The following is a 16,030-nucleotide window of genomic DNA, read 5'->3' on the forward strand; positions in this document are numbered from 1 at the left end:
AAACATGATTTGAAATGTTGAGGAACTTAACCCAAATGTCACATGTGCAAAAGTGTAGAATTGGGCTTCATGTCTGAATCTAAAAGGCATGCCCTAAAAGAAACTAAAATAAAATTGTAACATATTGATTACTCTTTGAATGATGATGGTTTTAACAAAGGGCAATGACAGTGAATAGGAAGGAGGGGTGAGAGAGAAGAGATTTCAGCTATGGTAAGGCTGTGGCGATTGAAAACATTATGGGGACAAGGGACAAAAAAGAGTCTCTAGCTCAAATAGTAGCATATGCCTGTAAACGCTGATTTGGAAAGGGAGCTAGGAAAACAAGGGTTTTTTTTTTTTTTGTTGTTGTTGTTTTGATATTGGATTGAACTTAAGGGCAAGTAACCACTGAGTCACATTCCCAGTCCTATTTTTATGTTTTATTTAGAAATAGGGTGCTGAGTTGCTTAGGGTCTTGCTAAATTGCTGAGGCTGGCTTTGAATTTGCAATCCTCCTACCTCAGTGTCCTGAGCCGCTGGGATTACAGGTGTGCACCACTACCCCCTCCACCCCCCCCAGCGGGAAATAAGTTTTGAAGTTTGAAATGACAACAAAACATCCGTCAAAGAGCGATTGTGTTCACTTTTTCTGAGGGGGAATAGGGATCACCCACAGCACAGGCAGGACCGGAAGTTTTGCCCCGCAGTGCCAGACACATCCCAAACTCAAGCCACTCAGGCGGTCCAGCCTTTTGCACAAGCAATTTCTACCCCTTGTCACATAACTGCTTCCTCCTGCTTCTGTTCACCCTTCCCACCAAGAGTCCATTCCCAGGAAGGGTCTCCCTGACTCCCCATCTTCTTCTTATCTCCCAATGCGTCTGCCCTTTTCTGTGTCTCCTGCCCGGCCGACCTGCTGCAGGGCTGCCCCTCTTCACCTTGACCTTTTGTAGTCTCTAAGGCTATCACTCTGACCCGCAAAAAAATATTTGTTGACGGTGACTGACGGATTCCTGTTGTTGCCCTGGTAAAGAACTACCCTGCCCTGTTAGGTCACAGTTTCTTCCTTCTTAGGGCAGCGCAGTTAACAATCTCAAGACCAGGAAATCATCTTCCTCACCACATACCAGGGTATTATTCATGCAGTTTACTCACTGTAGAGGGTTCCCTTGAGATAAAGCTAACGATTAGTTGAAGATTTACGAATTTCCTAGGGCCAATCTCTTTATGATTCCGAAAATAAACAAGGGGTAGTAAATGCTTCAGAATTTGTCTATGGGAGGGTCTCGGGTGTTCCACTCAAGCGGAAATAGGGGTCTCTGATCCTTTTTGTAAACCGGCTTTTGCATTCTTACCAAGGGTGAGGGTTTGTGTATGCGGTGCTTGACTCAGCGAGGGCAGCATGTGGATATTGTTGGGGGAGTCTCGGCTACACCTCCTGCCTCCTTTTGATGCCCACCCAACTGCCAAATTCTATTTTCTTTCAACCGCGAGTTACCCCGATTGGGAAGGGCCAGTATTTTCCCCAGCGTTAGGAGACGTGGAGGTCGGTTCGCAGGAGTCGTCCAATTCCCAGAGGACTTGGGGATCCACAGGATTGCCACGGTTTTCTCCTCGCGGGGCTTTCAAGGCTTCTCGGAGCCACGACTAAAGTCCACGGATCCGCAGCGCCACAAGCCTGGAGGGACGCGCTTTCCCGCCCGAGCCGTCCGGGTCCGAGTGGGCGGGGCGGGGCCGCGCGGGGCGGGGCAACCAGGCCAAGGCCGGGGGCGGAGCCAGGCGCGCCGTTCGCCCGGGCCTAGGCGGCCGCTGGGCTCCGCCTCGCCGGGCTACGCAGGCGGCGGGGCTGCGGCACGGGCCGGGCGGCACCATGGCGGCGGCGGCGGCGCCTGCTGCGGCAGCGGCTTCTTCCGAGGCGCCGGCGGCGACTGCGACGGCAGAGCCCGAGGCGGGAGACGAGGACAGCCGCGAGGTCCGAGTGCTGCAGAGCCTACGGGGCAAGATCTGTAAGCGGGGCCGGGCTGAGGGGCTTCCCCGGCGGCAGCGGCCGCACGGCTGAGGGGGCAACGGGCGCGCTGGGTTGGCGTCGCCGAGCGGCGCTGGATGGTGGGCCGAGAGGGCCGGTGAGGCGCGGCGCACGGGCGCGGGCGAGGCTGGAGGGGGTGTGTTGGGGGAGGCGTCGCCTGGACGGGGCGGCGTGGGCTGCGGCCACCCCTCTGGGGAGGGAGTGGAGAGCGGGCAGCGCCGGCGGAGGCGGCCTGGGCGCGCGGGCGTGAGGGGCTCGGCGGCTGGGCGCGGCCGGGGGCGCGGGCCGGGGGCGTGAGGAGCTTCCGGCCGCCTTCCGACGCAGGCCTCCGGGCGGCCGCGGACACCGGGGAGCGGCCCCGAGGCGGGTGCGGAGCAGCAATTATGGGGAGGAGCGGCCGGAGGAGAGGCGGCGGCGTGGAAGGGGGGCTGGCCCGAGGGGAGGGGGCTGCCTGCCTCCCGAGCTCCCGAGCCCGGGAGAGCTTGAAAAAGGCGCCCTCAGCGGGAGGAAGCAGGCCGCCCGGGGACCCAGAGGGGGCCGCGCGGCGTGCTGCGAGGGAGCGTGGGAGGGGCTCGGCCGGACACCTGTACTCCGCCCCGCCTCGCTGCCGCGGGGACTTGAACCGAGAGCCGGGTGACTGACAGGGACTTGGGGCAGGATGTAGTGGTTTCCTGTGAGCAGGTCTCAAAACACAGTCATCCAATCCGCACTTAACCCACTTAATTCCTTTCCTTTTCAAGCATTTGTCACTTCTGTGAGCGAGCCATACTAGTTGACTAACTACAGTTTTGCTCCGAGGCCCTGAGCATTACTATAAACACACCGATTGGATTTCAGTCATTTGGACATTGATGTTTTTAAAATGCCCTTTAGATTGCCATTTTCCTACAGTAGTTTATTTAGACAAAATACCTCTTAAAAAAAAAGATCTATAGAGCTTATTTTGCTTTGGTTGAAAATTAACAGTTTTCTTTATTCAGTATTCTCAGATTGTGCTAGTTATGAGGGGTCCTTTTTACCTTGTGTGAAGAAAATTGAATTGCATTAAAATTACTAACAGTGCTCTTGGGTAGGCTATAAAATTTTCTTGAGTAATGATGCTGTTAATTGATTTTGGAATCTCACTTTCTTTTCAGGCTGCTCCCTCTTTCAAGGAATTGAATTTTTGTTTGTTTGCTTATTTATTTGGTACTAGGGATGGAATCCCGGAGTGCTTTATCCCTGGGCTACATCCCCAGCCTTTTTTTTTTTAGTGTTTTACTAAGTTGCTCAGGGCCTTGCTAAATTGCTGAGCTGGCCTCAAACTTGCAATCCTCCTGCATCAGCGTCCTGGGTTGCTGGGATTATAGGCATTCTCCATCATGCTGGCCTAAGGATTTGGGATTTTATTAAATCCCGAAGCAAACTATTAAATTCCCTCACATCGTAATTCCCTGTTATAGTCATAGAACCCTTAAGAGATTGCAGTTCTTAAAACCTAATGAAGATACTGGAGAAGTAGCTGTTTCCTGCGTCTAAGTTTCCAACATTAAAGATATTTTTAAGGAATAAAGCCTTTTCAGAATTTAGGTTAAATCTTATATTTAATATATGCATATATCTAATTTAACTGGGAAACTAAATGGGCGGAGTTCCCTCCTTGATCTGGTTTTCCAGATTTTTACCTCCTTACATTTTAGCGTTATTGATATTAGACACTGTCTGTTGGAGCCTCACTGATACTTAACTGCAGGTTGTTTATGGAACAACATATATGTGTGTCATAGAATTGAGTTGGGGTGTTTCCAGAAGGAATTAGTAGCCTATACTTTCACCTGCTCCGTGGCAAATACCATTGAAAACAGTTTTGTAAGAGGCATCACTGTAAGTAAAACTTGGGTCTACAAATTAAAAGGGCCTGCAAATAAAACAAACAAAAAATGTGTGTTTCTGTAGTTTAGAGCAAGGCTGGCATACAGACTTGGAAATTGGCCATACACTTACTGGGAGTGATACTGCTTGAACCATAGTCAAAGTATTACATCTGTTAGTCAGCTTCTTGCTTTTTAAATTGCTCAGCATATAGCTCAAGTCATGAAGTGACCATTTCATAGGATGTATGTGTTAATATATTGATATACAGAATTCTCACCTCACATTTCTTTTCTGTTCTTTTAACTGATGTAATCCAGAATTGGTTTAGCTTCAGAACCTTGTGAAGAGGTGCTGTTTTCTGTTTCCCTGAAATTGATGTGTAGTTTTTGTAAGGCGGGGGAGCTGAAGGGTAGAAGAGTCTTAAGGTACTAAAGTTACAGAAGTGGGATGATGGTGGTTCTGACAATGAAGATGTTAAGCAGCCTGGGGAGGAGGGTACGTATATCCTCTTCCTCTTCACTATGCTGAGAAATCTTTAAAGAAATCCTAATTTTACCTACTGACCTGGAGATGTGCTGGTAAATCCTAAACTGCTGATTAGGAGTCTCTCATCTGAAGAGTTACAGATGCATAGGGCTGAAAGTGAGCTTGAAAAGAAGTGGTCTTATTCCTGGACTTGGGTGGGTCCCTTCAACTCCAAATCATTCCAGTCTGATGGATTGATTTATACATCTTTAAAGTTCTAGATATAGATAATTATGCACAAACTTCTTTAGGGAACTTCATTCTTGTATTTATTAGTTTCCAATATATCTCACAAGGTGAAATATTAGATTGACAGATTGAAAAACCATTTTATTGCCAGTTTCAAATTGTCATTTGATGTTAACGAATCTAGTGTCTTATAGACTGGTCCCAAATTTCCTGAAGTCATTTTAGTGCCCTAGGAAACCTGACAGTTCTGAAAGCTCTGCTTCCTTAAATGTATTCATAGTCAAGCCTTATTGTTAGATATCTTAGGCCTGTCTTGTGAACCCTTGGTAAATAAAATTAGGGTTATATTCTAGATGCCTTCCTATTGTACATGAGTTTATCTACTGAAGGGATACCATTTTCCTGTAAGCCAAATGTTAAGACCTGTGTGAATTTTTAGACGTGTGACCATTGTATGTCCCAGAACTTATTTGATATCCCTCATGTTTTCAGGCCAAGAATGACTTAGGATTGTTTGACAAAGTAGGGAGAAACTGTGGGATATGGTTAAGTATTCTAACTTAAAGGCCTAGTGAAGTTAGTCACCTGGGTTTGAATTTCCACTTTATTTCCAACTTTTGTTAGCCTCTTTGTACCTTCATATTCTCATGTATAAAATAGGAATAGTAAAAATATCTCTCTCATAGGACTGCTAGGGAGGGATTAAATAAGCTTGTCCCACTCCCTGCATCCCCACCTACCAGGAGCTGGGTCAACTGTGGAGCATCTCTTAGAAAGGAGTAGAATAAAGAGATTAAGAACTCATCTTTATTTGATGTTCTTGTCTAACATGTACTGGTATTTCCTGGTGTACAAAATTGATTAAAACAGTCCTGTTTTCTGCTTTATACGTTGTTAATATTCATGTGACTTTAGACAACTCATTTACCTTTGAGCTTATCTTCCTCATCTTTAAAATGGGAATAATGCTTCATCACCAACCATTTTGTATATATTGTTTCCTTTGCATGATTGTCTTTGTCTTTCCCTTTACCTTATTTTTTTAAATACTTATTTTTTTAATTGTATTTGGATACAGTATCTTTAATTAATTAATTAATTTTTAAATTAGTTTTTAATTTATTTATTTTTTAGTTGTACACAATACCTTTATTTTGTTTATTTATTTTTATGTGGTGCTGCGGATCGAACCCAGGGCCTCTCCCGTGCTAGGCGAGTGCTCTACCACTGAGCTACAACCCCAGCCCTCCCTTTACTTTATAAGTTCCGTGTAAGAACTCTTACACATCCTTTGAAAGCCTGCTCTTTGTCATCTTATCCTTAAAATTCTTTGGGGTACACCCACTCCCCATCTCTGGCCAGAGGGTGTTAGATGTTTCTGCTGCTGGGAATCACAATTCCGTGTCTTATTATAGCACATTTCATATAAATCATTTGCATATTTCCCCTGTTATACTCTTAGCTCTTCCGAGGTAGAATTCCTTCTTGTTCATTCATTCTCTCCCCAACCCCCATTTCTCTCTTTCTATCCTTCCTGTCTAACTAGAACAGAATAGGCCTTTAGTAAATGTCTTACCTCACAATGTGACCGTGAGAATAGTTTTCAGTACTGGATATGAAAATGTTTTGTATATTATATAGTTGAATAAACTAGAAGCTGTTTGTATTATTAAAAGAAAACTATGAATCTGTTAGGAGAGTCATCTCTTTCAAAATCATGGTGCCTCCCTATGCATAGATTTGAACTGATGCCAAAGTTTCTTCATTAGGAAAAGGATTAAATTTTTCTAATTTCTCTGATGCCTTATTATTAGGGTACTTGAATGTTGTTACCTGTTCATGAATATTATTACTAATTGGTCCTGGGGTCTGGAAGGAAATTCTCAGAATCATTCTTTACACATTAGGTATTTTTATTTGGCCTGGCAGTTTTTAATTTTTTTGGTAATAAAGTACAAGTCAAAACATTTAATTGACTACCCAATAATGTTGAGAAGAAGAGATTAAATGGGGTTTATTCATGCTCAGAATTCATATTATCAAATATTTGAAATGAGCAGATGAGTTTTTTAAGATGGAAGAAGAATCCATCTTTGACATGGACAGAAACAGAAAAGGGTTCTTTGTAAAGTTCATAGAACAGTCTGCTAATCATTTGCTCTGTGGAAGACAGGAGGTAAATCTCAATGAGTTCATAGAGTTTTTTTTCTTTTTTTTTTTTGACTAAGAGCTCTTTGAATAGACTCTTTTATTTTTTTTTTTATTAGAGCTTAATGGTTATACATAGTAGTTGGGTCTTTGAATAGACTATTAAGTGACTGAAACTAATGTGGCTAGAATAAACCATATCGTTTTATCCTTTAATCATAGACACTAATCCTATTTCCTTTTTAATGTGCTTTATGAAATTTTTAAACAATTTCAGATTATGTGTTTTATCTACTAAGAAGTTACATGCTCTTTTGGGAGCTGCTAACAAATTTTGTTATATAGTCATGTATTAATATTAAATTAAGAAACATTATAGAATTATTAAGACATTTTTGACATACGTCTTTGTCATTTTAGTCATCAAAAATCTCTAGCTAAAATGGTGTATCTTTGATTCAGACAATGCTGTTAATAACAGAATGACTTTAGACAAATTCTTTAACCTCGAGGCACCCCAGTTTATAAAATGAGAGGTTTGAATGTATTTTTTAACATCCCTTCTCCCACTTTGGTTATTGCTTTGTAACATGAACCATTTAAAACAATATATAAGATGTTTCTATTTTAGTATTTAAATGTATTTAGTATACCTGTTTTGCATAAAATTCAGTTTTAAAATATTTAAGATTTATCAGATAGGATTGTTTGAATCCTAAAATATTTTTCTATGGCTATTAATTAATTAATTTAGCACTATATAATACACATTTGAGTGTCTGTTAGAGCATACCAACTTTTGGCTGAAAAATAGGTCTAACCTGTAATGGGATAAAAGGTACCCTTAATAGCTACTTCTAAAGTCCATACTAAGCAATAGTTGTTTTTATTCATTGTATTCCTAGAAAATTATGAAAATTGAGAGCTATTCTTTCCCTCATTTTACACATGAAGATTCTGATACTCAGGAATCTTAGTGTCTCACAGTTAATGTCCTGTTGGGCACTAGTCCACTACTTTCAAAGTTCTTCCTAGAATGCTACATGACATTAATGTTACACATGTATTCCATTTGTTCTATGAAGATCACTCTACATGTCTAGTGGTGTGTACGGAGTGGTAATAGATTTCCATTATGCTTTCTACATACTCCCGTCTGTTCCTTCTTAAGAACTTTGTGGTTAGGATTAGTGATGGAACTTGGTTGTGACTTAGGTAGAGACTGAACCTGGATATTTACTTATGTGTGTCATATTCTCAGCTTTTAGCAGTCTTGACTGTCCATCAGTGTCACTTGTTAACTTTAAAAAATTCTGATACCCAGGCTTTACTCTTGATTTACTGAATGATTTCTGGTGTCTCGCTGGATACCTGAAGGTTTAAAAAATTCCACAGGGTGATATTTGAGCAGCTAGGATGGTTAACCTCTGTTCTTGCTAGACTAGCTATAAACTAAATGGTAGCAACAATTAGTAAACAGTAACTCTAAGTGCTCTTCCTTGGCTAGAGATCCTAAAAAATTAGCATCTGTACATAATTCCCTTCACTCAAACCACTGGGTCCTAACCAAAGGTAATCTGTAATTTAACAACTAGATACATCAGAAGAGTTGTTTTTTTTTAATTTCGCTTTTTATTACAGAAGTAATTCATTTCTATTTTAGGAAATACATGAAAGAATATATGGACTTTCTAGACCTCAGGTTTCACATTTCTAAGAAACACACAAAGTAGAGGTTGGCTAGCCCTATTTATCTCTTTGGCATGTCTAGTATTTTAAAAAGTGGTTAACATCTAGAAACTAAGAGTGTTAACAATATAACAAATCCACATTCATGGTTTCTCTTTAATAAATAAGTTATGGTAATATGGTTCTGAGGAGAAACTGTAGAAAGGCACATATCACTAAATGGTGATAATCTTGAGTTGGCTCTACCTCATTGTACCTGTTCTCCGTAGACTCGAGTTTACAAATCCTTAATAAGTTAATCTTCTAGGTTTCCTCATAACTCTAAAATTCTGATAGGCCACGCTTGAAATTAAAGCAGGACAGGGTAACACTGATTTCTAATGCTTTTAGATATTGCTACCTATTGTCATTTAATCTGATAAATACTATAAGAACTGCATATAGGGATTGGGGTAGTTCAGTGGCAGAGTGCTTGCCTAGCATGTGCAAGTCCCTGGGTTTTATCTCCTACACAGCCAAAATAAGATTTTTTTTCAAGATAAAATATTTTGGCTAGGCACAGTGGCACACATCTGTAATCCTAGCTACTGGGGAGGCTGAGGCAATAGGATCCATTTCAAAGCCAGCCTCGACAACTTACCATGTCTTAAAACATAAAAAGGGCTGGGGATATAATTCAGTGGTAGAATGTCCTTGGTTCAATCCCCAGAGTCACTCGTATGCACAAAAAAGTGTATATATGTATGACTACTTCAATACATATCAATTATTAAGAAAACTATGAAAATACTTTTTACTGAGTATCTATTGCTTATGTCACAGCCAACATTTAGCTGAATACAATGTGCCAGGCAGTATACCACATCATTTAATCTTTTCACAAATGCCCTATAAGATTAGTAAAACTACTATTCCCAATTTATAGACAAGGAAGCTGAGGCTCAGATTAAGTGATTACTAGAAAAGTGGCAGAAAACCATGCTTTTAACATGCTACATGATTCTTTATTTCTCAATCAACTTCTATATGCCTATTATAATAAATGTTTTGTACAGGATTCTTATACAAGATAAGATCTCTATTGTTCGTCTATCTTTAATAGTTCTCAATGGAGAAAGTAAAGAGAATTGCCTTTATCATACATGATCTTGCATCTAGTCTCATTCAGAGTCCTCCTTCAGAGGAGGTATATGCTACAGGTATATGGAGACCAAAAGAGGCTGAGTGAAAAAAGTTTTGTAGATATTTCCCTCCTTTGTCTTGAAAACAAGTTATATATTTGTGATATTACTCAGGAAGATCACAAGAAATGGTACCAATAGGCATATGGTAACTCTCAGAATATCAACTAGTGGGTGGTTTTTCCAATGCACAAATTAACATGGTCAGATAACTGGGTTGTCAGATTATTTTTCTCGTTCTTAGTAAATGAAATGTATCCCTAAAATATATAATCCATACAATTGGTAATCTTTAAAGAGCTAACCATAAAATTTTCTGTTAGAAATCTGGTTCTGCCTAAGAACGTGGTATTTTAGTAAAAAGGTAGCATCACTGAGCAAGCACTTAAGTGGGCACAAGACTCGTGGAACCCAGCACAGTTACACTCACTGAGCAAAAAACTGCTCTCTGTGGCTAGAAAATCCAAACTATTACCAAGTAACAGTTAGACAAGAGAAATAAGTTCTAGTGTTCTATTGTACAGGAAGGTGACATACTGATACTGATAATGTATATTTTAAAAACTAGAAGAAAGGATTTTGGATTATTTCATCACAAAGAAAGATAAATGAGGCTAGACTATATGAAAGGCCCTGGATTGGATCCCTAATACTACAAAATAGAACAAAAATAAATAAATAAATGTTCAAGGAGATAGAGGTACTTACTCTGATTTGAACATTACATAATGTATAGATATATCAAAATATCACATGGTATCCCATAATTATGTGCAATTATGATATCAATTTTTTAAAAATCATTTTTAAAACTCTGAACTACATATCATTCTTGACAAAGTATAAAGTCAAAATTAAGGCACAACTTCTACCACAACTCTTCAAAAATACCCTATTAAATAAACTGCACCTCCCCAGTGGGATAGTCTATAGAACTTAATTAGTGACCAGTTGCTGTGTACAAGTCATATACATAATAACCAGCATACAGTTATCTATATTGCTATCATATTAATCACCTATGACTGAAGCTTAGTCTAGAACAAGAAGTTAGGAAACTACTGTACATGAAAAGGCAAATTTCATAAGATTATTACCAGGAAGTGTCCATGGCTTATAGAGGTATGTACCAAGTGCAGGCGGGATCTTCCTGTTTTCTGTGCCCACTTCTGGTGTCAGTTTTGAATGCTCTAAAGTCTTGATAGGCCCCTTCTCAAGGTGGCAAACCAAACTCTGAAGTGCTTATGGTGGGAATCTCTTCTGGGCTAGACCAATGGTTCCTTCAGTTACATGAAGCTTAACAAGGCTCAGAGGCAACCAAGAGAACCCATACGGAAAAAGAAAGGCCCAAAGATAGACTTCAGGAGTACACAGACAATCCAGATATGGAATAGGGCTGTGATTTCTGGTAATGGCGTCTAGGGAGACAAAATGGGACTTATTTTTGATGTTGTGCTTTTCAAAAGAAAAATTGTAAAATTAGCTCCTAGACATGAAGATGTACCCATGTGTGTGTCAAGGCTGTGTGTGCACGTGTGTGTTGTGTGTTCTAGGAGGACTGCTCAAAAATACAGCAAAACCCCATATGAGCAGGGTAAGGAAAACAAAACAATGTTTTTGGTGAATCTCAAAACAGTAATTTTTATTGCACTTGAACATTCCAACTTTATCATTTTTTAGACTACAGTCAATGTAGGTGTAATCATCCACGTCTTGACAAAAGAAATGTACTCATCACTTCCTTCTAATATATTATTAGGCCACTTGGCAGAAAAAGGGATATGGGCTTTGGAAATATAGAGAGCTTCTGAAAATCTGGCTTTGCTATATAATACTTCTGAGAGGGGAAAAAAAACCTCTCAGCTTCTCTAAAATGTGAGTAACAATTTTCTTTATGAAAATGGATTAAATGAAACAATTTGCAAGTATCCTAGTAGCATCTGGAAACCAATAAATACTCAATAAACAGTAGTTCACTTCATATCTACTGAAGAAAATTTTATATAAATAAAACCATTCAAATTGAAAACTAAGAGGCTCTGCACCACTCACACAAATGTTACATTTTAAAGAATCAAAATTATTTAGGACCTTTTTACCAAATTTTTCTGAAACAAAGTACTAACTTTTTTTTAAATGTTTTTTTTTTTTTTTTAGTTTTAGGTGGACACAATATCTTTATTTTTGTTTATACGTGGTGCTGAGGATCAAACCCAGTGCCTCACGAATGCTAGGCGGGTACTCTACCACTGAGGCACAACCCCAGCCCAAGTATTAACTTTTTAAAAATTCACTAGCTTGACTTTTAAACATAAACAATTGATCAAACAGACAAAACAGATGGGAATTCACTTTTTTTTTTTTTTTACTGTTTTAAGTAAAATGAAAAGTTACCCCAAAACAGAAAAGTTGACATTAGGTTACCCTTGTTTTTACAGATAGAATAGTCTTAAGAGAGACTAATAGCTTAAGACTAATACTGCATTAAATTCATTTATATTAATAGTCATTTTGGGAACATAAATATACTCAGTGTAGAAAATTAAACCATTATAGGACAGGTCAATTCCCTTTGTTCTAATCATCTGTTAAGGTTGATATTTCTGTTATTAGGACATTATAACCCAAGTCACTCAGGCTAATTAATGCCAAATTCTGTGAATTACCTCTACAGTATCTCTTCCATTTCTCCTACATTGCCATTAGCTTTTTGTTAACTTAGTTTAGGCTCTTACAAACCTTAGAATAATTTTCCTGAGGTGTAGTTCTGACCACAAGAAACTTTTTAGTGATTTTTGTTGCCTATTGAATAAAGTTAAAAGTCACTAGCTTGACATTTTAGGTTCCCTGTTCATCTCCAGCCTTCCTTTATAATCTTATCTCTTCTTATTCCCCTTTCATCTCCCTTTATGCCTTTGCCAGTTTGTGCTATTAACTGTCTCCCTGAAGGTGCTCCTCTTGTTCTCACCTCCAGAACTTGTTCACATTGTGTCTTACACCTGGAATGTTATCTTTTCACTCCTAATTTCTGTATTTTGAAAATATATGGAAGAGTTATTATGAAGATTAAGTGAAAAATGATATTTCTGTAATATGTACAGAAAACTTATTTTCAACCTTTGGAGTAGTTGACATAGATCAATTTTTATATCAAATGACAAATTACATGCAATGTATTTATAGTTTGTGATGTGGTATTAGAAGTTCTGGGTTTTTTTTTTTGGTCAAAGTTTTATACGTACATATTTATACTAATTTTTTTTACTTTATTGCAAATAGTATACATACATGTTTATTTATTCAGTAAATAATAGCTATGATTATTGTTTGGCTTTACCCCCACCCCCAATTGTCTTTTATCTTGTGATATCTTGTCCAGGACCTTAGTCAATTGCAGTTTCCCTTGGAGATTAATTCCTTTGGGATCTGTGTTGGCTCCTACCCTTGTATTAAAGGTGTCCTTTGAAGTAGATCTGGGCTAACTAGCACACTTCCAGACAGGAGTAGGTTCTCAGCACTACTGTATTTAGAAAGACCTTAGTAGAATGAAAAGACTATAGACTGTGGGGTTTCACTTATGTCAGATCACCTTACCAACTATGTAACTATGAACTTTGTATTGTTAATTTATAAAAGGGAATAGTAGTGCTTACCTTACAATCTTACAGAGTTGTTGTACAAATCAGTGAGACATTTGTGAAAATATTTACAGTCTTGGACCATCCAGCTACTTAATTATCTCCTGTTCATATCTCAGTAGTATCCTCCTCAAGGACATAAACACATATAAAACCCTACAGATATAAATACATAATCTCTCCTAAACAATTCACATAAACATACATATGCATACTTATATACCTGTACAGAAGTATATACATCAAAATCTATCTATTCAGTAGTCTGATATTTGGGATTCCAGTGCTAGATAAAATATATATGGTAGAATCTGGATTTACTATATGATGACCTTTGCATAGAATCATTGATCTTGTACACAGAGAGTTGGCCATTTTTACATTTCTGTTAATTTATCTGATCAGTTTTGATTCCCAATGTTGTTTATTTTCTTGGTTTAACTGTTTATTTTTTGTCAGTGGCAAAAGCTACTATTTCCTGTAAATAGTTGTACATCTCTCTTCTTCCTTTAGGTATTTATACAGAAGTTACTTTTTCAATGAAGCCTCCCTTGCTTGCTCTTATGGTCTGCTACTTCATGTGGTACCCATCCCTGTTTAACACATATTATTAATGTAATTAATACACTTTTACTTATGTGTCTCCTTTATAATCAATTTCTGCATCTATTAGCTTAATAACACAGATTTTTGGCTATTTTGCTCACTGTTGTATCCTTAGTATCTTAGTAGTAGGCACTTGGTAAATATTCAGATGTGTGAATTTCAGCATCAGTTTATTTATTTTCAGTGTACCATTGTATTAACACTAGAAAGATTCTTATATTTAGTGCTTCTAGTAATTATATACAGCAAACTTATTTTTTACTTTTGGAGTAGTTGACATAGATCAGTTTTTACATCAAATGAAAAATGCAAAAAGGATTTACAGTTTGTGATGTGTTATTAGAAGCTCTGTTTTACTTTTTTGCCAAAGTTTTATATGCTCATATTCGTACTTATTTTTTACTTTATTGCACATTATAAGCTAGGCATGGTACTAAGGATTGGTCCCATAATTCAGTGAAGAGACACCCAAGTCTCATTTTTTCCTTCTCTTGCTATCTTATCATCTTTACTACCTCAGAAGTTAGCTTTGAGGCTTAGTGTTCAAATTTCTTTTCTTATTCATATTTATTCTTGTGATCTTATGTAGTCCCATGGTTTTATAACTGTTGTATACTTATTGATGATCTCAGATTTTTATCTCCAGCCAAGATTCTTTGATCTGCACTTGACTTAATTTTTTAATTCCCTTCCCAATAGGGTCTTCTACCTCTGGAAATGACATCTCTATTTATTTAACATTTCAGGCCAAAACTCTTAGAATGGTTCCTTGATCCCCTTCTTTCACAGTCTGCATGCAACAGTCCTGTTGGCTCTGTCTTCAAAATATGTGCTCAGATGACCTGTTCTCTATGCCAATGACTGCCTCCACATGCACATTACCTCTTCTCCAGATTATCACAGTAGCCTCCTGTCTAGTCCATTGCTTCTACCCTGTTTCTTCTTTAGTGATTCTTCTAAAACAAAAGTTATATCTTAGGTTCATAATCCTCCCATAGCTTCCCATGTCATACACAAAAATCTTAAGACTTTCCAGTAGCCTGTTTGACTTGCCTCCTCCCCCAGCCCCGCCCTATTTATGTCATTTCCTTCCTCTCCCTACTTTGCTTATTGCTTTATAGCCATGGTGGCCTCCTTAATGTCCCTTCAGCATGACATCCAGTCTTATCTTAGGGCCTTCAATTATTTTATTCCCTCTCCCTGTCCACCTTTTCCCCCAGTTATATGCATGGTTTATACCTCAGTAACTTCCTTCAGGTACCCACTTAAATATCTTAATAGAAATACCTTCTGTGATTCCCTATATAAAAACATTGCTTTCCCCTCTCTATCTTCTGGGCCCTCCTGCTTCTTAACTTTCATATTGTGCTTTGTGTTCTTCCATGGTTATAAATATTTATTTCTTTCATGCTAATAAATATTACATACTGACTTCTGAGTTTTTGATGTTTGTTTCTTTTGTCTAGATTATATAACAGTTTTATGGGGCAGATATCTGTTTTTATCCAGTGTTATATCTTCAGCATTTAAAATGGTGCCTAGCATATTATGGATACTTAATAAATATTTGTTCAATAAAGTGCAACAAATGTGATAAAATATGATCTCTATGGTAGAAGTACTTATAATGTTCAGTAGGAACATAGAGGAAAGAGTGATATAACTACCTAAGAGTTGAGAGAAGACTTTATAAAAGTTGCTCTTCAGCAGAGCTTTCTGGATGAAAAAGCAAATGAGGGAAGCCAGATATAGTGGTACACATTAGTAGTTCCAGCAACTTGGGAGCTTAAGGCAGGAGGCTCACTTGATTCCAGGAGTTTAAGACCAGCCTGGGCAACAAAGCAAAACCCCATCTTAAAGAACAAAAAAATCAGATGAGAGCATACTACAAAGAAAATAGCATCATATCTAAACAGAGGCATGCAGAAACACAATATGTTTAAGGAATCAAAATTGTAATATTACTAGAATATAACTTAGGGTAAAGATTAAACAGATGAAGCTAAACATGTAGTGGAGGACACTTGATCATAAAGGATTTATCAGACTATGGACTTTAAGATTTTTATCCTACAATGTGGGTAGTGGTAGGTAGTATAGAAGACTTTGAAGACCATTGAAGACTTTTGAGCAAGGAATGGTATATGCTTGCACAGCACACACACACACACACACACACACACACGTATGTG

At 38.6% G+C, this 16,030-nt stretch overlaps 1 protein-coding gene across 2 annotated transcripts in view; it reads left to right on the forward strand.

The window, feature by feature from the left end:
* Window positions 1-1,728: 1,728 nt before the first annotated feature.
* The window catches only part of RASA2 (RAS p21 protein activator 2), a 119,149-nt gene continuing 104,847 nt past the window's right edge, over window positions 1,729-16,030 (forward strand). For both annotated transcript variants that reach the window (XM_081300592.1, XM_081300593.1), the window contains exon 1: window positions 1,729-1,988. In XM_081300592.1, the coding sequence (XP_081156718.1) occupies window positions 1,853-1,988 (136 nt within the window). In that variant the 5' untranslated portion in view covers window positions 1,729-1,852. The remainder of the gene's footprint in view (window positions 1,989-16,030) is intronic.

This window comes from Spermophilus citellus, assembly GCF_964194105.1.
Source record: "Spermophilus citellus genome assembly, chromosome: 7".
NCBI classification, from domain to species: domain Eukaryota; kingdom Metazoa; phylum Chordata; class Mammalia; order Rodentia; family Sciuridae; genus Spermophilus; species Spermophilus citellus.